This window comes from Berkeleyomyces rouxiae, assembly GCF_048999995.1.
Source record: "Berkeleyomyces rouxiae strain 22BRR77 chromosome Unknown BrBRR77_ptg000002l, whole genome shotgun sequence".
Lineage (NCBI taxonomy): Eukaryota > Fungi > Ascomycota > Sordariomycetes > Microascales > Ceratocystidaceae > Berkeleyomyces > Berkeleyomyces rouxiae.
In genome coordinates this window covers 4,737,100-4,762,280 of record NW_027396492.1, presented here as the reverse complement: position 1 = coordinate 4,762,280, position 25,181 = coordinate 4,737,100, and the positions used below count along the sequence as shown (strand labels likewise).

The following is a 25,181-nucleotide window of genomic DNA, read 5'->3' as shown; positions in this document are numbered from 1 at the left end:
GGCATGGCTCGCTAAAAGTTGGAGAGGCCGAGAAAGCCAAGAGAACCCGCTATGTTTGCTTGCTCGCTTTAAAGAAGTGGTTGCAACGCTCTAGGATTGGCTTCTCTGACCACGGTAGAAACGAGCCGCCATGACTGCTGATCTAGACATAGACAGACCATGGCACAAGGACCACCAGCAAGCCGCAATGCGCAAATAATGCCCGTACAGTCCAAGTAATAAGACATTCACCCCATACTGGACCTTACACCCACCCACCCACGGCAAATGCGCCCAAGGTGTCTTAATCTGCCTGGACCGGAAATTCTCTATGTTTCCAAGATTGCTTTGAGGCTTTTTTGTAAGTAGACTACGATGTATACTTGCTTGCATACAAGCCTACTTATTGGTGAGTTTGGCGCTGGCTGTTGGATCCTCTTCTTGGTTGATCTTGATGGTGATCCCCGGCAAGACGGACTTCCTGCTACGCATACTTGGCTGGGGACTTGGGTCCACAATCAATCAGACCAAAATCACAACATACTAGCCACAAACATAAGCGAAAAGACGGGCTTGTTGTTGTATTTGGTTAGACTTTGCTGCCAAAGGAAGCACAGAGAGGCTGGTTTGGAACAAAGAACAAAGCCCACCTGGCGTCCGACAGACTTGTCACAAGCAAACAAAGCCAGCCCTCCCTTTTCCTTTGGCCAGAAGGACGCAGACCTTGATGGTGTTGCGCCCGCAAAGACAGTCCAAAGCAAGAAAAGTAAGTCCATGTCAAGAGGTGGGTGGTTTGACGGTGTGATTTTGCCAGATTGTAAGGGTTAACCTAGGCCGGTTTGAAGACAAGGGTTTGGCTCATTGGGTCACGTCGCATTTAAACTCCAGAGGATCGCGCACTTCACACTTTGGCGAAATTGGCAGTGATTCGGGATAGAGAGAAAAGAGCGAAAATGAAGCTTGTTCTTCTTGTTTCCCGGTTTGGGTTAGTCTCGCCATGGCCCAGAGATACCTCTTGCCCCTCTGCCCCCTTTTCATACCGACCCCTCGCTCTCCATTCTTATTCATGTGAATGATGACTGCATCGCAGGTAACAAGTCAGAATGATAAAGAAGCGAGATAATGAAACCTCGTTTACCTTGATCACCTCAACTCTGATATCTGCTACCATTGGGGGCTGGTTAGTCGCGGAGGCTACACGTTGGTGGGAAGTGAAGACCCTTCCCGAAGCCGACCAGCTCGTGAGAGCTCCAGCTATCTGTCTTCAATGATGGGTGCTCTCTGTTGGGTAGCCCAGCTTAAGCCCCATTTACCTAACCGACCACCTACCTCTTGTTGTCACGATGAACGATGGAGAAAGTGTTTATCTAGGTATTCGCTGTGAAGATTTGGTGGTGTTAGAGAGGGTATATTCAACTTGACTGATCATGTATACTTCTGACTATATGTTATCGATAGTTGGATAGTCACATGTAAAGTTGAACTCAACTTCACAGCACAGTCTACATCAGAGATGGGTCAAGCCCAACTGGTATATCTGGTGAGAATCGGGTGTGGCGTCACACTTTCAAGATATCAGACCTGTATCTCATACAGCCACGACCTGTTGTGTAGTCCCCGCCCAATGACGTCTTCCGCCACATCTAAGCCCAAGGCTTACATCTCAGGGGTGGAACATGTGGTCATAGAGGGGCATCGCGGCCATGGATGTGAACACGGCAGGATTGTTCAGGCAGTAGGGTTGGCTAGGGTCAATGAACCATCCTCCATAAAGCATGCCGTGAGTCACTGGGCAGGTTTTGTTGTTTGGACGGCGATGAGAACAATGGAGATGCTAAACAGCACCAAAATAGCAGTAGATAACCCTCTAAATGAAGCTCCAACTAAAGAGCCCAAAATATTGCCAATGCCATGGACGTTGTGTAGGTCTTGGAGGACAGACGTTGCAGAGCGCAATTAGCCGAGGATTAGCCCGGCACGTCAAAAGCACCGTCTTGCCTATTCGGGCTCTGGGGCTCTGGCACAATAAGGTTTGGGTTTGCAGAGTGAAAATTCCATATCCAAAAATTAACCCCACCACAAGAGCACAAGCAGAAACTTGTGATGAGACGGACGTGAAGCTGTGATTTTTTTTGCCTTTTAGTCTCGTGATTTTTTTTTGCTACCAAGTTCCACCGCCTTTTTTGTCGTTCTCCGCTCAGACGTCATCCACTGCTCTCTGTCTCCTCTTTTCCGCGTCGCCGCTTTTGGGTCTCAATAGGCCAGAGTCCGTGTATATATTATCTCTTGCTTCAAGGGTTTCTTTTTTCTCTTTTCGTCACCGCCCGACTTCGATACTGTTGCTTATTAGGTTGCCTCCCATTCGTGGCTCCGTTCGAAACCAACCGCCCGCCTCCTCGACCCGATTCGCCATAATATCTCAAGAAGCCACGGCTCGCCGATAGACACCCAGCAACCACTTGCGCCACGCTCCTCCGCTAATATTCCGGCCTGTACTCGACTCTGTTGAACTCCCGTGGCCTATTACACGGCACCAACACTTTTCTATATGGACGCCGAGGTGAGTTCCAGTCTGCTTTCCTTGGCTGTGTCGTCATCTACGGATGGATGGCCTTGCCCACCCCCCGCCTTGATCTTCCCCGCCATGATTGGCCGTGAAGTAGATCCTAGCATCAAGCAGCCCAAGAGCAAAAACACATAGAAAGCGTCGGCGCGGGTTCGAAAAGACCATGCTTCCTAGCCCCAGATATTGAATAGCTGTAGCCGTGACACCGCATGGGTCCCTACCGCGTCCGATACATGCTTTGCCAGCTCCACCAACCAATGTTGTGGCTTACTCCTCTGCCCCCCTCCCCCATCTGGCCTCTTTTCTTTGTCGCTTAGAACTTCCTTTCACGTGACGAATGCTAACGGCCCGTGATGTGCCCTCCAGATTGAAAATGCCGTTGAGATTGCCGGCAACCCCCACTCCGACCGTGACCTCAAAGGACAGGCCGTAGGATACATTCTTCAGCTCCGCTCCAACACACAAGCCTGGGAGGCTGCTCTCCGTCTCTTCACCCGAGAACCCAGGGCTAGTGAATTGACCCGCCTGTACAGTCTCGACATCATCAACTATGCCATCCATAACCACAACTTGCATGAACAGAGCTTAGGGTACTTCAAAGACACTCTGTTCCAGTATGTTCAGAGTGTCTATGGATCTGGTGACGCTAGCCGAATCGACAGCCCAGCCATCCGCAACAAGCTCTGCCAGTCATTAACCTACATCTTTGTTTTCCTGTACCGCACTGGCTGGTCGTCCTTTATCGACGACTTTTTGGCTTTGACCCGTATGCCCGGAAGTTCACAGCCTGATAATGCCCCCGGTGTGGTGCTGTATCTCCGAATCCTCACTTCTATTCACGATGAAATCGCCGACATGATGCTGTCTCGAGACCCCCAAGAAGCAAAACGTAACACGGAACTCAAGGATCAAATCAGAGCGCAAGACATGAAAAAGATTGCCCAGTCGTGGCGCGATCTTCTGGCCCATTACTCCACCAGCAATGATGCTATTGTCGAAATGATTCTGCGAGCTATTGGAAAGTGGGTGAGCTGGATGGATATTTCTCTGGTCATTAGCGAAGATATGCTTAGCCTACTGCTTCCTGTCGTCGGACGCCCCAACCCCAATGGACGCGAGGACAAGATCAGAGACGTCGCTATCGAGACGTTGGCCGAAATCGTGAGCAAGAAAATGAAGTCTGCCGACAAGATGGAACTCATCACCTTCCTTAAACTGCGAGAAATCTGCACTGAACTCGTTGCTAGCCCTCCCCTCAACGATTTCGCGTCGACACCAAATTACGACACTGACCTTGCCGAGGCTTTGGCTAAGATGGTGAACTCGGTCATGACGGATGTTGTCAAGGCTATTGACGACAGTAACGTCACAATCGAAGTCAAGGGCATGGCTGAGCAACATCTCCAGAACTTCATCCCCCTTCTGTTGCGCTTCTTCTCCGACGAATACGACGAGGTTTGCTCGACAGTTATCCCCTCGCTGACTGACCTTCTCACCGCCATTCGCAAGTTTAAGACTGTCACCCCGTTATACCGCGAAATGCTGCCGGCAATCCTGAACGCCATCATCTTCAAAATGCGCTACGATGAGACATCAACCTGGGCGAGTGAAGACACCCAGACGGATGATGCCGAGTTTGAGGACCTGCGGAGAAAGCTCCACAACCTGCAAAAATCCATTGCCGCCATTGACCAGGACTTGTACATTGAGGTTCTCAGTAACGTTGTTGGCAATTCCTTCCAGACTTTGGACGAGCAGGGCGCGCAGATGAACTGGCGTGACCTCGACCTGGCTCTGTATGAGATGTTCTTGTTTGGTGAACTCGCGCTGCCCAACCAGGGCTTGACCGCCAAGAACCAGCCTTCAACCGCGGCGTCGGAGAGACTTGTGATTCTCATGAAGCGCATGATTCATTCTGGTAAGCTCTATCCACGAAAAACATACTTGGGGTTTCCTACCTGATAACATTGAGGCGGATCGTGTAAATTTCAGCGTCCATTGTACTAATTACTATTGAACACAGGAATCGCCAGCTACCCCCACCCGGCAATTCTCATCCAGTACATGGAGATTTGTGTTCGCTACTGTGCCGTCCTTGAAGCTAACCACGACCTGATCCCTATCGCTCTTGAAAACTTCATTCGCCTTGTCCACCACGACCACATTCGCATCAAATCGCGCTCTTGGTATCTGTTTGCCCGTTTTGTGAAGCAGCTGCGCGGCCAGATTGGAAACGTTGCCGAGGGAGTGATAAAATCGATTGGAGATCTTCTGCCCATCAAGGCTGAAGTTCCCAACAGTGAGGATGCTGATGATCATATTTCTTCTGATGAGAGCGACCATTCTGCTGATGCCTTGTTCACCAGCCAGTTGAACCTCTTTGAGGCCATCGGCTTCATCTCCTCAACCAGCGCTACTCCTGCTGACCGCCAGGCGTTCTATGCTAGTTCCATCATGGAGCCTATTTTTGCCGACATCCAGGCTCATATCCCCAAGGCTGTTGGCAACGATGCCCAGGCGCTTCTCCAAGTGCACCATTCCATCATGGCTCTGGGCATGCTGGCTCCTGGCTTCTCGGACGCCATCACCAGTGCTAGCAAGGCGGAGAACAAGCCCAAGGTAGCTCCCGCCGAAGTGGTGCAAGTATTCTCGCGGGCTACCGAGGTTGTTTTGGTTGCCCTGAGCCAGCTCAAGCTCAACCACGACATTCGCCAGGCTTCGCGGTCAACATTTTCGCGGTTCCTGGCTGTCATGGGCTCCAACATGCTGCCTCAGCTTCCCCAGTGGATCGACGGTCTCATGTCGGGCAACTCTGCCAACGACGAAATATCCTTCTTTTTGCGTCTTGTCGGCCAGCTCATGCACAACTTCAAGGGCGAGATTCTGGAGATTCTCAATGTGCTTTTGGTTCCCCTGGTGCAGCGTATTCACACTGCCTTGTACGAGCCAGTGGCCGGCACTGATGACGAGATCCAACTTCTGGAGCTTCGTCGCGAGTACCTTGCCTTTTTCCAGGTCATCTTGAACAACGGCCTGGAGAGTGTATTCATCAGCGAAAAGAACCAGCACTTTTTCGAGACAATAATCTCCTCAATCCTTAGCATTGCGCGTAGCTTAGGCCAGGATGTCGGACAGAGTCGCCTGGGCTTTAACGTGATGACCCGGATGACCCAGATTTGGGGCGGTCCCGACCTAACCACCATCTCCGACCCGCCCACGGCGCCGTCGGGCGCTCCGTCGCCCACGATCCCCGGCTTCGACAGCTTCCTTATGGAGCGCTTCCACACTGTCGGCTGGGAAGTCGTGCAAGACGCCAACTTCCGCCCCGACACGGACGCCCAGCAGCGCCAGCTGCTCAACGAAATCATCTCGCTCGAGCAGACCATCTACCTCAAGATCGGCGAAGCCTACATCCAGAACATCCAGGGCGTCATGGCGCCGCAGCTCGGCTTCGACGCAGCCGAGTTCTTGACTCGTCTGGCCAGCTCAAAAGACCGCAAGTCTGTGGCGCTGTATCTGCAGCAGCTCGTCAAGAGCCGCAGGCAGTGAGAGGAGGAGGAGGAGGAGAATGAATAGGTTCTGGGCAAGAGAGGGTGGAGGGAATGCAAGGGGGAAGTTTGGAATGTAAGATTCAAAAAGAAAAAGGAACGAAAGAGGAAGAAAGCAAAAAAAAGAGAAGCATGGTATAGTATATGATGGACACGATGGAATACAACAAAATCAACAAAACATGGATCTATACACATAGATACACACTCAAAATTTGAAAAGAAAAGTTGAAGCTGAAGGGCGGAGAGGAGGAGGCGCGTCGCATATCACGGAGAGATGCTTTTCTTTGAGAAGAAGTCCTCTTGTTTTTTTTTCTAGTTATTCTTTTGCAACCTCCTTATCCTTTTAATACGAATGCACAAAATACCCAGGGAAAAAAAAAAGTTCAAAAAGAGACCGATGTGCCAGAGCTGCTCTATTAATGCTCGCTCGTAATGTGTATTCCATGCTGAGTGATGCTATAACCATGAAAAAAAAAAGAAAACAGAACAGACTTCTCCTAAAAGTCGAAAGAAAAACAAAAACAAAGATCTGCTAATAGTATATCTCGCCAGAGTACCGCCCTTGTCTGAAATCTAAAACACCCGGCTTCCTTTCTCCCCGGTTCATTCATTCTCCTCCTCGTCCATGCTTACCTCGCTCGACGCCGTGCTGCTCGAGTGCCGTGCGTCTAGGGTCTCAAGCATATGTTGAATCTCATCCTCGCTCATCAAATCAACCGGCGGCTCTCCATCGACGCCGATGCCGCCGACTCCCGGAGCACAATCAAGAGCCCCGCGTACGCCCACAGCGGCGGCAGTCGTCCCGGCCCGGCGCTGCCGCGACTGGACACGTGTGCGCTCGACGCGGCGCTCGATGGCGAGTCTGTTCTGGACAAACTTGAGCGTGGGAAAGGCGCTCTGGCGGCCCTCGTGGATCATGCGTGCGAGGATGGGCCAGTCCGGGTCGGACAGGATGCGCAGCAGGTCGGCGGGGCGGCTCTGGGGCCAGATGGTGACGGTGCCGTTGAAGGGCTGCAGCCAGAGCTGGGACCAGTCCTGGCCGAGAGGGCGCGGCAGCAGCTCGGTGCTGCGGATGAAGCGCAGCCACTTGATCATGTCGAGGCGCAAAAAGTTCTCAATGGCCGAGCCGACGTAGCCGCCGCGCCAACCCTTGCCCTTGCGGTGTGTGACGGGATGGCCGACGGAGCCGCGTGAGTGGAAGAAGAAGACGTTGATGTGCGGGTTGGTCTGGCTGACAATGGTAAAGTTGACGTTGAAGTGAAGGTTTAGCGCACGGATGGGGATGTCGGTGCGCAGGCTGCCGTCCTTCCAGCGGTGGCCAAACGAGTAGGGCATCAGGCTGCCGTCAGCCATCTTCATCATCAGGACGACCGGGTTGAGGATTCCCGGGACTGCGGCCGACGCAATGACGGCCGACCAGATCACGCAGTCTGGACTGGTGAGATAATTGCATAGGATGGTAGGCGAATGGGGGTCGGCTGGGACACAGGTGACGTTGAGGATGCGCCCGGTGCGTTCATACGCCTCACGGAAAGTCGTTGAGCCGCGAGTCCACCACTGGCACTTGCGCGCCCAGTCGACAGCGTCGAAGCGGGCGCCCGTCTTCCACCAGCGCGGGAACCAGGTAGTAATCGGCTCGTTGCAGGCGTTGATTTTGGTCGCTAGATCGGGGACAAGCAGCTGGCGCAACTCGTCGTTGGTGCGTGTGGCAATCAGCGCTGCGACCATGGCGCCACCGCTGGTCCCTGTAATGATATCGGGCAGAAGATCAGCATCAAGGAGCGCCTTGACAACGCCAAAGTGGTAGAATGAGAATGTGGCACCGCCTGAGAGGCAGAGAGCTGTCCGGCCATAGTTTGTCGAGAGATGCTTAAAAAGAACGTGGCGGCGATCATTGGAGAGCGAGGGAGACTTGGCTGCCCAGTCGATACAACGAGATACTATGGAGAGACGTTAGCACAAAGACCTATGAAACCCACAGTTGCGCCATCCTAAGGTTCAACTTACACTCGTCTAGGAAGTCCTGCACCAAGTTCTTCGTGCCATGGTATGTCTGGCTGTACAACCTCGTGTTCTCGACCCCGGAGAAGTTGTTCTTCACGCAGCTCTGAAGCAGCGCTGCCAATTCGTTTGCCGCCAATGACTCCTTCTTGCCCTTTGCATCGGCCTGCTCAGCCAGCGGACGAAGCTTCTTCAGCTGTGTATAAGCCTTACGGACCGTAGCTGAGTCATAGTACGCAAACTTGTCGTCCTGCTTCCACTTCTGCCTGCCGAGAAAGTCGTCCAGACGGCTAGCGCCCTCAACCCACTCGTCATATGTTGTGGCGCGTTGTAGGCGCTGGCGTAAGACGTTTCTCGAGCCGCGCCATGTGAAGAAATGCTCATACCACCAGATGTAAAACCGTGTGAGCAGGTAGGCCAGCCATTCAAAAGCCAAAACGCCAAGAATGCCCGCAAACAGCGGCCACTTGAGCAGCGAGTAAAAGACGCCCTCGCGTGTCTCGTCCTTAGTCCGTTGGCCCTGCAGCAGGGCGAGTGGCCGCTTCTCTTTTCTTGGCTTCAGCTTCGGCTTCGGCTTAGTCTTGGCGCCTGGACGCTTGACCCTTTGGTTTACCGGCGCCCAGTCGTTCTGGGCCGAGAAGAACATGGCCTTTGCTGGCGTCAGATAATCGGGTGCTGCTACATCGGGGCCGGTGGGAACTGCAGGTGGTGAAAGAGGACCTTTGGCTGAGAGTGTGGGAGATATTGGGTCTAGCATGAAGCTCTGTCGTCGATACTGTGTAGGAGAAGCCGTGTGCGTGTCGTATGGCGAGGACAAAGCCGGGGAGAGCAGCGAGTCTGGCACTGCGAGAGCCTGCTCAAAAGCCTCCATATGAGCCGGGTCGCAAAAGTCGGTGGTGAAGTCTGACGTGCTCGGCGGATCGAAGCCGGCCTGCACGAAGCCGTAAGCTGGCGGGTATCCCTCATACTGGCCGATTGGCTTGAGAGACGGGCTGTCGGGGCTCCCCCGAGCTCTGGAGGGCGATCTAGAGGGCGGTCTGGAGGCCATTGGAACGGAGAAGAAGAAGCACGGTTGGCTCAAATATTCGACGGTGGCGGTGGTAGTATTGCGTCACAATGCATACAGGCATGGAGAAGCTCTTCTTTCTGCGGTCGAATTCCAGGAAAACAAACCAAGAGCAAAAAAAAAAAGAAATCGAGCGCAAGGGAAACCCGGCGGTGACAGCCAAGGTTTACTCGAGGGAATAAAATATCTCGAGATATAGGCGCGGCACACAAGACAAGACGAGACACAAAAAAAAAGAAAGAAAGAAAGAAAAAAAAATAAAAAAAAAACACGGCCGACTCAAATACGTACATATGTATGTATGTAGCTATCAGCAATTCTGAAAAGGGAAGGCGCCACCGCCGCAAGGCTACAAGTGCCAAAAAGTCAAAATGGAAATGACCAAAACGAGGTAGGTGACGTCGATGGCTGCTTCCCCCAACGAATCGCTTGCCTTGTCGCCATCTCGGTACCTCGAGTTTGTATGGGCACCACAGCCTAGGACCAAGTACCTTTTTATTTGCGTAGTTCTCTCGGCTTCCCCAAGCTTCTAGATCTTGGGCCACCATACATCATACCTCACATGACGTTTTTCTCGCGTATATGTACAAGAAACAATGGTCATTATAACACGCACAAAAAGAAGACTAATATCCAGTAGCAGAAGCTCCCCATGGGAGTAGAAATGAAAACACCCAAGAGAACATTGCCAGAAATGCACCCACCCAATACTCTGCGGTACATTTATTCTGTTCCCCGGCTCCCTCCTGCGCTGCCTCGCCCCCCTAAAACCTGACGGTGTTTGCGAGCAGCATCTCGCTATACGTAAACCCTCTTGCTTCATGGTGCCGCTACTAGCTATACCAGACAGCAGAGAGCAAACATCGCCCACCCCCCACTTCTCCACATCCTCAAGGTATCATGATATCCGGGCAAAGAAGTGTTCGTATGCGTGCGTTGTCCATGGCATCCGTGACAAGAGCACATGCGTGCCGGTTTTGTATATTCGGTAAATACCGCTATAGCAGCTTAGACGTACTGCGACAACCACCGGATGCCATCGCCGTATCCTGTTGTTCTACAGTTAGTAAACTGGCTTTCCAGCAGACTTCCAGCGTCAATATTCTTACCTTGCCGCATCACAACGGAGCACATAAACATCTCAATGGGGCGAATGCCCTCCAGAGGCACCTTGCCCTTTCCGGTGGTCTGATACAGACCCAGCTGGTGACGCAACTCATCCTCTGACACTGCATCGGGGTGGTCAATCTTGTTGCCCAGAACAACAAAGGGCACCTTGCTCAGCTCCTCCATGGCAAGCAGAGCATCAAGCTCAGCCTTGGCCTCGGGGAAACGCTCAAAGTCCTTGGCATCGACTAGGTAGACAATGCCATTGACCTCAGGGAAGTAGTCCTTCCACAGGCGACGAGCTGTATATAGCTTGTCAGTAAACTTTCTCTGGATGCTGGGGTTAAAAGATCGTACCCTGCTGATGGCCACCCAGGTCAAAGGTGGTGAACTTGACGTTGCCAATGGCAAGCTCCTCGGAGTCTAAGAGGGGTATCGATTAGCACACGATACTACGCTGTTGGACGACATCATCGGCTACAACATACTAGGGTGCAGGGTAGGAGGCAGGATGGCGACACGGTCGTTCTATAGAGGAGGATTGCTAGGTTAGCAAGTGTTGCACTGCGAGTCGGCGAATATTTGGAGACAAATCTCCCGCGTGGCAGAGCCAACCTGTAGCTGCTTACCTTCAGCATGTGAAGAAGAGTAGTCTTTCCGGCGTTATCCAGGCCCAGGAAGAGCAGCTTGGCGTGCTTGTTCAGCAAGCCAAGCGATGACAAAACATCGTAGACTAGAAACCGATTCACATGTCAGTGACGCAAAAATTGGAGACGATCGCACTTCCCTCCCCCGTGCAATGATAACCAAGCCTCAGCCACTGCTGCACGACGAGGGGAAATCGCTGATAGAACGTGCGCCCAGCAGACCACGGTCGCCAATGCAAGTACAAGGTTCAAGCGTGCGGTACAGTGTGCGCAAGCTTTGCCCTGGTACGCCATTTGTAGGCTGGCCGGCCGCTGGCGCAGGCTCCCCCTCTCCCACGCCCGGGTCGGATATGCGAGCATGCCGGTGTGTCCTCACAGCCTTGCTGATAGGGCGGACGACACTCAGCGCACAAGCATATAACCCAGGCGTTGGACGATATTAAGCCAGCCGGGAGGTGCCCGTGGTATCAAGAGGAAGAGGAAGAGGAAGTGCAAGAGCTATCGTCAGGAACATTGGATGGCACATACACCAGTTAATAATCCACATGATGTCGGGTTTTCGCGGTGTTGTCGGGGGTTGCGGATGGAGAGAGTTCGGGATCGGTTTTGATCGATGATAAATTCAGGGCGCAGAGAAACTTGATGGACACGGGCTTCAGGATCACTACGGAATGGGGCTCCAGAAACGTATAAGTAATCAATTTCACTTGGCTCAAAAGAATAAACAACACAAGAAGGGTGTGATTGAAAAGGACACCTAGCCAGAAAGAATAATGGCAAGATTGATCCAAAGTCCAGGGTTTGGGTATTGGGTACAGAGATGGAGGCGAGTTCTGTCTGGCTTGGTGGGATGACGATGGGGGTACAACCTACAAGCTGTAAAAAGGCAACAAAGCCAGCAAGATTTGACGGATGAAGGAGAAAAATATCAGAGCCAAAGAACTGTAATCCGGTTCAGAGAGGGATCCAAGGCTCGGCGTACAAGTACAGGCAAAGCACAGAAACGTTGGACCTACTGAGACGCCTCGGTGAAGCTTCTAGACACCACAGCTACCGTTATCTGGTTATCTGGTGCCCCAAAAAGCGGCCTGGGCGGCCTAAGGGGTCAGGTGTCACCGAGCTGTCAGCTGGCTGCACCCTGATAAACCCCAAGCTACTAGTGCTGTCAGCTGTCAGCAGCTGCTGTGCTGTTAAACATGAGCATGTGCCCAACACAAAACAACGTCACGATGACAAGCGACCGAGGGCAGAGCATTGCCACAGAGGCAGCGCCGCAATCATGAGACACGATGAGTAAACATCAGATTTGTTTGTTCCTTGTAACTAGTTCTTGTGTATTAGGAAACTATGTAAAAACATCATGACGGCGTGGCTCTTCGTAAGGCTGATCATAAGAAATAACAAAAAAGGCACAGCACAATGCAAATCAAACACGCTAAAGTGACCACAGCTTGTATCCAAAAGCACATTTATTTCGTGATAGTGAAGGGGATGGCAGAAGGAAAAAGAAAGATAACGGTCAGGAACCCGTTGCTGTGTACTGAAAAGTATATACATCAAAGGTGACGCCACCATCTAACAACATGCTTCAAGAAAGTTGTAGAAGTCGGTCGACCCCTTCAATATAGAAGAGAACCGGAAAAGAAACTCCAAAGCATAAACAGAAAGCGAGATCAAGACGCTCCTCCAAGACCAAGACTCCTCTAAACAGTGTGGGAAAGCCGACAGTCTCTGTACAGACACTCTCCCACCAAAAAGGCAAGGCCCATAGTAAAAGAAGACATATAAACTCCTCTCAAACGGAAAAAAATAACAAGAAAGCAACAGACGCCGTATTGAAGACAACAAAGTGAAAAAAAAAAAAAGGCCCGAGAATCAAAAACATAGCCGCCAGTAACAACAATGAGATAATGGAGAGATTTCACACGGTGAGTGCGCATGTAGAAGGGAAATCAACGTAAGAAAAAACAGAAAAAAAGGCTCCGCCCATGTCATGAGTGTGTGAATCGCTAAATGATAAAGAAAAGGAAAAGGGAAAAACTGAAAAGTCGGGGTGGAGATATAACAAAGGAAAAAAGAAAAGAATTTCAAGTCGTTTTAGCCGGCCGGCAAACTATACAGACATCATGTAGTTGCCGCCTTGTTGCGGAGCCGGAGGCTGCTGCAGCTGGGCCTTGACCTGCGAGAGATTCTTGCCGGACTGCAAAAGGCCAATGACTTTCATCTTTTCGGCACCTTCGCCAGGCAGCATCTTGCAGCCCTCCTTTTGGCCCTTGCGTGCGCGGTTGCAGTACTCCTGGTACATTTTTTCCTTGCGCTTCTGGCGCTTCCGCTCCAGGCCCTTGATAATATCAATGGCGCCGCGGACATGCTTCTTGTTGGTAGAGCGGCCCTTGCGATGCTTTTGTCCGGGTGGCGGGGCGAATGTGATGCCTGCTCGGGGCAGCGACTTGGTCTGAGCCAGTCCATGTATGCGAGGCAGCGGCAGGGCCATGATGCCGCCAGTGGGCGAAACCAAAGGCGACATGGGTGCGCGGCCAAGGGCAAAGGGAACCGGCGAGCGCGCACGCATTTTGGGCGAGTGGCGCTCAGCTGTGCGGCGGGACTTGGGCGGGGGAGAAAACATGCGGCGTGGCGCCGGTGATTTACCGAGTCCCTTGGGTGCAGGCGAGTGAAGGCGCTTGGGTGAATGGGTCTTGCTCTTGCGGCGTCCAGGGCGTTCCTGATCATGGCTGAGATCATCCAAGTCGCCATGCGTCATGTTGTGCTCGCCGCTGCTTGACTTGAGAGCCTCAAAAATGCTTTCAGTCGCATCTTCAGGGTCGGAGGCGGGGAAACTGGGATCAATATCCTGAGGGATTAGACACAGCTTTTCCACGCGGCGCTTTTCAATGCAGGACATGTAAGCATTTTCCAGATGACGGTCCTCATCGAAGGTACCGCACACGAAGTCAGTATTGTCAGGCAGCTCGGGGGTTCCGGGGCGAAGAGAGGGACGTCTTTTCTGCTTAGGCATGCCACGGGATCCGTAGGACGTGTTGGAGCTAATGGACTTTGCGGAGGGCTTGCAAGTGTTGTTGATGATAAAGGAGGAAGAGGCAGAGACCTTTTTAGGAATGGCCGAGAAATCAAAATCCTCGTCTTCCTCATCAGACGAAGCAAATCCGGTTTCTTCGTCAGTGCGGTATCCGTCGAAGTCGTCATCATCTTCATCCTCGTCCTCATCTTCATCTTCATCCTCGTCATCGGCCTCAGCATCGTCAATGTCGTCTTCATTGTCCTCGTCCAGTTCATCCTCTTCGTCATTTCGGTCTTCTTCCTCCTCATCCTCGTTTTCTTCCTCATCCTCCACATCCTTGGCAAGGCGACGAATGGCGTTTTCCTTGACGAGAGTGTCGTTGATGGTAATTTTCTTGCCAACAGGAGTCTTTGACTCCATCCAGTCATCTTCTTCAAAAGTATTTCCAGCAAAGGTGTGGAAGTACTGTGACTTTTTGGTAGTTTTCACGGCAGACTCATCAATCTGGAACTTCTTGGGACCAGAAGGCAGAGGGGCAATCTTGCGAATGATGGCGTTGGGCGGAGATTGGATGGGAATGCGGGGGAGTGAGGCGTGAATGGTCGAAGTGGAAGCTGGGTCGGCAGGCGGGACAATAATTGGGTGACCAGTAGCGGCCTGAACAGATGAGCTGACGGGAATTGGAGGGGGAGGCGAGACGCAGCGGTTTCTAGAAACCTTGATAGCAGAGGCCTTAGTGTCACCGCAGGCAAACTTGATACAGGGGCGGCGGGGAGCAGGCTCGTCGATTGCAATAGTAGGCTGCTCGTGGATATTCGCGGAAGCGAAGGAAATACGTCTCACTCTAGCCTTCTTAGGAGCAGCACCGCAGGCAAAGGAGATGCGTTTCTTAGAGCTGATGTCCGATAGAGCAATCGAAACGCGGCGGCCAATGACGCCATGGACCATTTCGGGGGGAGGAGGGCTGGGAGTGTTGGGACGAGAAGGGCTGGTTAGGCCAGTGTCGCTAGTGAGGTCGGCAGCAGACGACATACTCAGCGAGCGCTGACACTCGACAAGGGCACAATCGTCAAACCGGTCGTTGTGATCAGAGTCATCATCGTCATCATCGTGCTGGAGAGCAAGGGTGAGAAGAGAGCGAGCCTGCAGAAATGAAGGGCGGCGGATCGTTTCCTTGGTAAAGAGAGTAGACTTGGACTTTCTATTGTCCGGGGGCTCATCAACGTCGGCAGCAGGATCATCTTCTAATGCGGAGGGGGCGGAAGCTTGTGAATCCCATACACCAGCGCTGGAGACGGCGGTATGTGATACGCGTTCAGACATGGCGATGGATGTGCGAGTGTGAGGTCGAAAGATGAAAGAGTAGAAGTAGAGAGCAAAAAGCGGCAGAGAAGGTGAAGATGCTCTGGTTAGCACACAGCGGGTAGATGTGGAATGGGAGCAGAAGGGCGTTGTGGGTGTTTGTTGGTCTATGTAAGGTGGGATGGAAGAGAAGATCTGTCGATAATTAAACGGTATAGAGGCTGTTATTGAGTCAAGCCCAAGCAAGAGCACAGCAAGCACTTGGAGGTTCAATAAAGCTGAGAAGAAATAAGATGCCCGTCGACGGACAAAACGGCTATAACTGCATCAACATGATCGCTACCGCGAGAGAATAGGAGAGCTGAAGGGTGCCTCTTTGGCAGGTAAAAGACAAATATGTAAAAGAGAAGAAGAATGATTAGGCGTACAAGAGTCGACAGGCAAAGGTCGAAGGCGCAAGAAGTATACAAATACCAGAGATGGGAGAGACCAAAATCCACAGGAGAGGTCTTACGGGAGTTCAAAGGAAGTTATTTGAAGGTGGGATGGCATTGGACAGGAAATTTGTACGAGGAGGGAAAAAAAAAAATTCCCCGATAAAATAAACCATTTTAAGATGGCGCCGAAGAAAAAGTAACACCAGAAGCCCAGAAGGAGTGGGGGGTGGGCCGCTCAACTCCACGTTCAAGGCTTCAAGGCAGACCTTGGACCTTGGACCTTAGACCTTTGGGAGGGAATGGCGTGTGCTTACTTTTCCAGGGCTTCATCATGGAAGAGAAATCCATCCAGTGGCCTAGGGTAAGCCCACAGGAGGGTGTGCACTGTGGCTTTAGTGGGTGCATGCACAGCCAAAGGTGGAAGATGGAAGATGGGGAAGCCACTAAAACGGAAAAAAGGAAGACCGAGAAAAAATGGGGGTCCACCAGGTAAGTCAGTACAACAAGGGCGTGAGCCAGCAGCTGAGTGGGGGCACAGAACAGAACATGTCATATGAGAACTCCATTCGGATGAACCAGGGCAAAACCGTCGCTGGGAGGGTTCACGTGTACACATGTATGCCCAATGTGTCTGGTCGCGATCTTGTTTGTACCTGTGCCCTCATACTTGTGCCTGTAAACAACCAAGAAAATACCTGCGCCTACGTTCACAAATACCTTGACTGGTACATTGTCTCGTCCGGACGGCTTGGTATTGCGAGTTACTCCTCTATTGTGCCGTTATTTCGAAAACCCGCAACATGGCCAAGAAGGTGAAAAACAAATGCTCATTCTTGTAGCTATACAAGTATACAAATCTGATCTCGGCAGTGGCTTGGTTCCAAGGCTTGGCAGTCCCATAGGAGCCTATGTTTTGTTTTCTGCAGTTCTTGGCTGGGGGGAGATTTATGCCAGCAGTTTGACGCATGCATCACCACAAGAACATTTCAGTGTAGAACTCGCCTTCGCTTTCTTCCTCGTGTCCACAAATCTGCCACTTGGTGTTTGTTGACAGGCTCGTGAGACCAATTTTTGGCAGGAAGTCTGCATGGAAATGGATCCATACGCACATATTGACCGTAAAGAAACTTCCGATGCAGTAACCCTGTGACAACCCTAAGTCTCTGCTTTGTTAGCGAGCCCTCACACGTATGAGAAAGGGCAGCTGCAACTCAAAATTTTTTCCTTCTCCACATGAATGCCGGGAGGAGCTCAGAAGCGCAAGTATAAACTCATATTATTAGTCAACTTTTATTCAGTTCATGTCATTATAGTTGGATAATATTGGGTAACGTAGTTGGTAGATCCAGCTCCATACAAGAATTCTCTGACATTGTTGGGATTTTCTTTTCATTCATTTTTTTTCTTTTTCCTTCCCTGTCCCCACCAGTGGTTCAGCGCTGTGCCCGCAAATCCACAGGAACCAAGCCCTGTTAGCTCTAGCCTTATTTCGTTTGAAGTGTTCTTTTTCCTTGTTTTTTTTTTTTTTTTTTTCAATTTTTTCTTTCCCAGTGGTCTATGCTGCTCCCCTTCCGCTGGTAGCGATTGCAGTCAAACACGTTGTCCTGTGGTTACATAATTGTGATATAGCTTCTCTTTTCACACGATATAGAGCGCCTCCCGGCTGCCAGCGTTGCCCAGAAGCGTGCTACCAAACACACAGATATGTGAAAATTTATGGTTGACTCGTACAAACAACCACACGTACATCCATGTGAGTAATGAATAAAAAAAACCACACGTACAGAACTTGTCAGCACACAGTCAAACAACCTGGAGTGTTTGTGAGAATTTAGTCAGGAACTAGCGTGCCACACGTATCCAAATGCACTGTGATTTACAGGGACAAACTAGGACAATTTCGTGGATCAAGGCGTCCAGTAGAGTTGTGCTTGAGTTTTTAGTCTGGATGTCCGGTTTTTCTTTTGTGTGTAGTGGAAGAAGAACGTAGAGGCCCTCGCTAGAATTCTTTTTTCTAGGGCTTCACCCTGGGCCCTGTTTGTTCCACCAACTACGGCTCGAACAAAGACTGGCCGTAGCTCCCTTGCAGCTGATTCCTTTCTTACAGGCATGTGGAGGCTCTGTTATAGCGGTCTGCTTCTATCGACACCGGTAAATAGACTACCTGACGCCCTGAGAGGCCTATTTGTACATACATCACGTTTCCAGTAATATTACTTGTACGAAGGGAGTCCAAGGGGTTCGTGGCAGGTCTGCCTAGGCCATTCCAAGCAGGCGAACCGAGATTTGCCACTTTTTTTCTACTTTTATTTTCACTTGTAACAGCGCGTGTTTCTGCTAACTGACTTCTAACCTCGGAGTCTTTCACATCCGAACCCAGAATAATCATCACTAATCATCATGAAAACTTGGTTGGAAAAGAAGGGGCATTGATCCCTCCCATCGCAGAGCCAAAGTCAAGCGGCTCCTCGATGCATCGTCTACTTCAACACTGGAATTCTCCTGCCCATCCAGCCGTTGTCAGAGTTGGAAGAATTCGGCTCCCAGGGCATTTTCTCGCTTCATATGCTTAAGCCACACATGTAGTTGGTTGTCTACGAATTTATCAAATACTTGGGAGTGTTTGCCTCTCAGCTCACAAATTACAAATTGTGCCGGATTGCGCTGAGGGACAGAGACGGACTCGCCTCCACATTTACATGCCTTCGCTGTCAAAATAAGAATAATCTGGCAGTTGTCAGAAAAACATGAAAACTGTGTATAGTTCGCTACAATTAATTGCTGTGTAGACCATATCGCGGTGACGTTACAACTACAGGAATCTCCTGAGCGGAGGACTGACTAAATTGCGCGAATTCATCAAACTCACTGATTCCCGCCAGGTGGGAAATTCCCATGACGTCTGCTGGCACTCGTTTGTTTTCCGTCTTTTTGACCCGGAACCCGAGATGTTGATTTGCGTCTAGTAACTGGGTCCTTGTAAAGCCGTATCCTTGCTTCTTGGATGAAAGGAACAATGAAAAAGCGAGGTTCTGCCGCGGTCGGAGTAAAACAAACACAACTGGATGCAGACAACGAGAGAAGAGAAACCAGAGGAAATCGGAGACTTGGCGTCTGTCGATTTGCAAATGCACAAGCACAAGCACAGGTGCAAGATGCTTGCTTACATATGTACAGGTGAAAAAGTTGGTGATAGTGGCCCATAGCGGCGGCACCTTTCGCTTGGCCGTGGCCAGGCTTTCTTCACCCACTCCAACAGGAGGAAAAAGGTCTCGCCCGATCTTTGGCCGCTCTGATGCATTAGCGACAAAGCTTCATCGTCTCGTGACCTCAATGCCGATTTTCTTTTGCAAAGTCGTGGCCGCCAATTGGGACGTGCCCCTCTTCCAATAGCGACCTGCCGTACCGTTCTTACCGAGTCTCTGACACTGGGCGAACGAGCTCCAGACTCGGCTTTTCTTCCTTAAGCGTGAGGTAGCCGGGCGCGCTGCGTGTAGGATAATGAATGCAGAAGCACAGTCTCTTTTAGAGAGAAAAGAAAGTAGCCTCGGGCCTTGTTCCGGTGACAAAGGTCATGCAGATTTTCAAATGGAACCCCACTCATACGGTCTTGTTGAGCTCCACTGTTAGTAATTTTTTTTTGCTGCCTGCCTTGGTGGATCAGAAGTATAAATATTACATACCCGGGTGCGATCGTTGGGCCGGGCCACAGACTCAGCGCTAGAAAACAGAGCCGCCCATAAAAGCGGTGAGGCGGCAAAATACGTGCAATTAGAACATTCGGGATAAACTTCGGTTTAGGCTTGACTCTTTGGACTGACTGGCTCTTTTCTCCTAGCAGTTTGTAGTTTTGGGCAACTTGTAAATGATTTTTTTTTTCTTAAAGTCGTTTGTTCGTGGGGCTTCGCGTAGCTTCTTATTGATTTTCCCCTGTGTAGAACTTCATGATTTTTGAGGAATAAGAACCAAAAACATGTTCATGTTTGCCTGGAAACACAGGAAACCTCGGACAGTAATATTGCGCAAGGCCCTGTTTCTTCACTCTAAATTCTGAGATGGTGAGATGAGATCCATGGCCAGTTTTACTCCCAAAAAGCTTCCGTCTCTAGCCACCTCGAGTATCCAGGATTAATAACTTGAGCCGGTCGGCTTTCGACTTGCGGCCGATCAGGGTTACACAGGACCGGCACATTGCTTGAGGAACATTGCCACCGGCAAGGGTCTGTGGTGTCCAGCTTCAATATTCGGTAATCCGAGTTCATGTTCGTATGCTGCTACTAAAAACATGAATTTCTATGCCCGTACTTTCACGCATAGATTACTAAGCCAAACGCTTATATAGCTTCGCACAAAAAACCATCAACCTGACACACAAATGTCTACATATATAGCTATGGCTATCTAACTAGTCGTTGAACGAGCTTGCTGATTTGTTTTACCCTTGAGAATATGACATGATCTGTTGTTCTACTTGTACCAACTTCCCAGGCCCAACAATACGGGTGTGTTTTAGCCCTCCTGGTGTTAACGTGACAGAGGCAAAAACACCAACAGAACCAAAGCAACGTGGATAGTCATCGATGACTGCGCTTAAGGCCCATCTAACCGAATAGTTCATTGATGTGAGAACAGAAGCATTGGCCGCTCCCTGGGACTTGGAGACAGGTCCAGATGTAGTATGTAGCGTACCGATAACTAACTAATTATACATACGCAACCATCTGTTTGTCTTGATGGAGTTATATATGTAAGAAAGCCCGTACAAATAGCTACCTGTATCACTTGCAATCCATTCTCCCGATTCCTTCTCTTTTCTCCCAATTATTCCCAAACAAAGACTCTGAAGGCGTACGGTTAGGAGATAAGTCGTAACTTAGGCACCGGACATGCAGGTGTGAACGGACAATGCAGCCACATAGCTTCGTCTTGCTCCGCATACCCGCGGATAGCTAAGAACATGTAAAACTGCAAGCAAGTTGCTGTGAATTTCATGGTTGCAGCTGATATGTGCAAGTATATCCTGGCCTTTGTTCTCTCGGTATTCCTTTTTCTTTCTAGTAACGGAGAGCTTGCCTGTTGTGCATGTGACATGTACCCCCTACCAGTATTCACGGAGGCGATCCTGATGATGCTAAAGCGCCCGTTCTAGTCCCATATCTCCAATCACAGATCGTCACTCCTTCACATGTGCGCACGACTACATATTTACGTTGAGACTAAGAGTACGTATGCAATCACATATGTATGCACGGGCATGGGCATGTCTAGCAGATATAATTACATATGGAAGTGTGCGCATTCAAGCACTCTCATACCACAATGTTGCATCTCGACATATACATATGTACATACATAGATGCACAGAGATAGGGTGATGTGGTGCGTTACAAGCCAAGGCTTCTACCCCGCCCCAAATGTGTTTTGGTGAAGGCCTGGGATATAGCTCATAAATACTGGACAGGCGTGCTAAAAGTACCCAAGTATAGCTAGCTAGTTAGTAATTCTAAGTGCTACGAAACGCACTACCACCACGAATGACACACAGACTTAGTACTGTAACAGATAAAATGATAGTCGGTCATGGCGGGAGTTGCGATACAAGCAGACGATGTCCAGCTTTGGAATGATAACAGAGGGTGTATACCAGGATATCCAGGACACTTGGGTGTTGATAGGTTCTGTGGAGAATCTGCGACCAGGGTAGCTGGCTGTAAATGATAACTACAAGAGAGGAAGGGGACATGGCTACAAAGAGGACATGAGCTTCAGATTCTACGAGATGAAGTGTTGCTGTACCAAGATCAGACTGGTGATACTGGCAGCAACGAGGAAGTTAGCATCAGCGCCAGTGTGACACTCATGGAATCCACAGTCAATAAGGAAGGGAGACATGTAGCAAGTCTATCTGGAATGCTGGAACAGAACAGCCACTTAGACGAGACAACCGGGGGAGAAGGCTGGGCCGGGACAAGCTGTGAGGCGGAAAATAAAACTAAAGCGGTTTCCTTGCATCGAAGGATTGTGAAAGCTCCATGAAAAAACGTCATGTCAAATGCCATAAATATCTCAAGTCGCAACCTCTGGACCACTCACCGTTGGCGCGAGCTGTGTGCCAAATCTGAAAAGTGACATGGCCATTCGGAGATCGGGCCTCCTGATGCGAATCACGACTAGCCAAGGAGAAGAGACAAGAAGATGGAGAGACTAGGAGACGAGAAGACGAGAAGACGAGGAGACGAGAAGACTCGCCATGAGATGAGGGGAGACGAAGGGCAAGGGGACAGGAGAGAAGAAAAGGTGGTAGGATGAGCTCGGCGAGAGAAAAGGAAGTGGGCTTTGTTTACTGCGGTGTGGAGCACAGGGCTTCACTCCCCAGGAAGGAGCCAGCTGTAGTAGAGCGGCCGTTGCTTGTTATCGGCCGATGATGGAGCGCGTCGGTACACGCAGCCCTGAAAAAGACAAGTGCTAATTCAGAAGTGGAAGGTGCTCTATGTTTCTCCCTCTTAAACCAACCAACCATCCATCCATCCATCTTCTTGCCCACCTGCCAATAAGGCAAGGCAGCAAGGCGTCAAGATGATCAGATGTTGAGCTGATGGCGAATCGGAATATGCAAGTATGGCGAGCATGCAGCTATGCAGCTATGCGGCATTCACACATACACACACACTCACACACTGAGCTGCCTATGCACATACGGTGCATATATACCCTTATCGGGGCTGGTCCAAGCCGTGATCTTGGCCAACAAGGCGTTGATGCTCAACTCTAACACCGCCCTCCCCATCTACAGATGCACAAGCACAAATACACGCCCGCTACAACGAACAACCCGCCGTCAGCCAGCCAGTCAGTCCGCCAACCCTTCACTTTCCTCTTGTCGCATCCGTTCTCTCGACAAGCCAAACTTGGCCACACTTGTTCCACGTTGCATCGCAATCTGCATTACATCGCATGGGCGTGTGGTGTGGCCTGCATCTCGTCGAGAGGACCCAGCGCCAAAGTAGCATGCATACACGCTGACTATTAGCATGGCATTGCCCGACACTGCACTGGAGGTGCCGTGTTGCACTCTGTCGTGTCTTTGCGTCCACTGCAACCGTACAGGTACAAGTAGTTATAGCCTGCTACTGTTACTATTCGCTACTGCTCCTACGCTTGTAGACTATCAAGCGGTCGGCCATGCAGCAAGAGAGGCTTTTTGACCTGCATCTACTACAGCCTGCGGCCACAAAAAGAGCTGCAGCCATGATGCACATGTGCGTGGCATGGAAGTCAATACGCACCGGAACAGCCTAAAAAGGGGCGCCTACGCTCCCAAGGGAGAGACACAACCTGTATAAGTGAAGGGTGAAGCGGGCCGGCAAGACACATGCAGCGGGGCTTTTTTTCTGTCCAATATCCTTCTTCGCGCTGTGGGCGCTCGCCATTATCATCGACTTTCCCTATGGCAAGAGTAGCAAGCCAGAGGAAGAGAACAAAGACATGCAGCGCACTAGGAGCTCTGCTGCGAAGACGACGCGACTGGCTGAAGAAAGCAGAGGAAGCAGGCATCTTCTTTGTCCAAGATGCAGCTAACAATGCAATAGGACACATGAGTGTATCACGATGTTACTTGCACTTACATTTGGATAGTATGGCTCCCATCCTATCAAAAGAGGGGCACCTGTCTGGAGCATCCTTTACTTCTTGTGTACTATCCCAAGTCTTAGTCTGCGCTGGCACCTTGTTGGGGTGGCCATCAATCAATCATCTTATGCTTACATAGATTGACATTAGTGTGCTCTTTTATGCTCATCAAACAGGGTCTTCCGTCCCTGGACACTGTGTACAAACATCTTTCTAGGGAAACCCTTTGAAACATCAAAGGGGCAAGGGCGGCGTCTTCGGCCCTACCTATTCTCGCACCATTGAGCTGCCCATTGTATTCACACACTTGTACCTTTGTCTCATTCGCATTAACTAGCTTACAAAAACAACCTCTTCACAACCACATACCTACCAGTACTCCCACCCTCAAAGCCTACTAATGCACTGACTTGCCAATCCCCTGCACTGGCTGCGCCTTGCCTCTTTCGAGCCCTTGATACTTCCCTGAAAGCTCGGGGCAAGGAGAGGAAGAGCAGCCTGTCTTGCGGCATATGTCTGGTATAAGGCTAGGTTTCGGGGGTGGGATAACCAGGTGAGGCGAGCGTGACTAGCTGGAGTTTCCAGAGTTGCTAGTCTCTCTTTCTACCAAACAAAACATAGCAAAGGTCAAGCCAGAAACGGCTCTTCCAGTACGGACACAGTGCATGACGTTGTTATCGACATTGGTTCACGGATAACTATAGCGATTAAACTAAGCGCCTTAAAGATGTCTTTCTTGATAGCCCAACCCCCCTTGGTACTATTCAAGTGAACACCCGAGAACGCCAGCAAAATCAGCGGCAAAATAGACAGAAAATTCTAGGCACATTGCTGTGTTCTCGTGACTTGGTAGGAATGGAGCAGCAGCTGGCTTAATCCTTTTGCAACGAGACTAGAGAATCCTCTTGAAAACCAACAGTACCACTCTCTTGCCAATCTAGCCCTTTTCTCTTCCCGAGTCTGAGCTGGATGTTCGGCCGAAGCTGCTGCAACCCATGACATCAGTCGAGCATGCTACGTGTATGCCATCAGGTATTGTATACACGTGTATACCGACAACTACCGTTCTTCTTGTACGCGCACCACAGCAGCTCGTGCTTGTGCAAGCTGAGAAGGGATTCTAGTATCAGTTGAAAACGGCCGGGCTCAGCGGAGGATTCAGCACCGATAGCTGCTCTTTTCTTTACTGCCCATCTTCCTCTCAATAGTTTTGAGTTGACGGGGTGGTTCTCGTAAACCAAAGAAAAGTCCCAAAGAAGACGGCCGGGAGGAAAACAAGCTTTGAATACAAGCTTTAGACTGTAAACCTAAAGACCGGTTACCGGCTACCGGGTAGGGAGGGTGCTTGTTAAGCTAGTGAATACTGAAAAAGTCGCCGATATTTGCCTAGATGTTTGATGCGCCAGCGTCTATTAAAACAATGGGAAATAGATCACGTCCAAGTTTCGAGCCTTGGTCAAGGGCGAGATGTCTTTGGAAACTTGACCATTACCATTGCTATTTAGTAAATCATAGTGTACCTAGGATAGAATAAAAACTACGATTTGTAAATGCTCAAATGCCAAGCTCATGTAGCACAGAAAATGGAGCTGGTTCATGGCCAAAGGGAAGATTTTCTGATGTTTTGTCTCGGTCATTCTGCACATGCCGCGTATGTATAGACGGATATGTGTATATACAAATACTTTCAAATCGGATTAAACTTGAATTTTGAACTTCCTTTACAGAGTAGACTGTTTCGGTCCTAATATTCACAGCGGTGAGATCTATTAGAGACTGAAAATGAGCTTTGGTGCACATCAGACATTACTTGTACATACACATATATATATGTACTTGGCACGATGTAAGACTTGGCAGACACGAGAACTCATAGT

General features: G+C 50.3%; 4 protein-coding genes across 4 annotated transcripts; 1 reads left to right on the top strand and 3 right to left on the bottom strand.

Annotated features, from left to right (window-relative positions):
- Positions 1–2,527: 2,527 nt before the first annotated feature.
- On the top strand, positions 2,528–6,094 carry BROUX77_002901 (uncharacterized protein; the record flags this gene model as incomplete). The annotated part of the gene is made up of 3 exons (XM_073747493.1): positions 2,528–2,539; positions 2,912–4,463; positions 4,569–6,094. 3 exons carry the CDS (start codon positions 2,528–2,530, stop codon positions 6,092–6,094), a joined length of 3,090 nt encoding a protein of 1,029 aa, XP_073607983.1.
- A 605-nt stretch (positions 6,095–6,699) lies between these two features.
- On the bottom strand, positions 6,700–9,145 carry BROUX77_002900 (uncharacterized protein; the record flags this gene model as incomplete). The annotated part of the gene is made up of 2 exons (XM_073747492.1): positions 6,700–8,036; positions 8,104–9,145. 2 exons carry the CDS (start codon positions 9,143–9,145, stop codon positions 6,700–6,702), a joined length of 2,379 nt encoding a protein of 792 aa, XP_073607982.1.
- Positions 9,146–10,171: 1,026 nt separating this feature from the next.
- Positions 10,172–11,464, bottom strand: BROUX77_002899 (uncharacterized protein; the record flags this gene model as incomplete). Its single annotated transcript, XM_073747491.1, has 6 exons — positions 10,172–10,212; positions 10,273–10,572; positions 10,628–10,693; positions 10,759–10,798; positions 10,900–11,003; positions 11,446–11,464. 6 exons carry the CDS (start codon positions 11,462–11,464, stop codon positions 10,172–10,174), a joined length of 570 nt encoding a protein of 189 aa, XP_073607981.1.
- A 1,566-nt stretch (positions 11,465–13,030) lies between these two features.
- Positions 13,031–15,259, bottom strand: BROUX77_002898 (uncharacterized protein; the record flags this gene model as incomplete). The annotated part of the gene is made up of 1 exon (XM_073747490.1): positions 13,031–15,259. One exon carries the CDS (start codon positions 15,257–15,259, stop codon positions 13,031–13,033), a length of 2,229 nt encoding a protein of 742 aa, XP_073607980.1.
- Between the last annotated feature and the right edge of the window lie 9,922 nt (positions 15,260–25,181).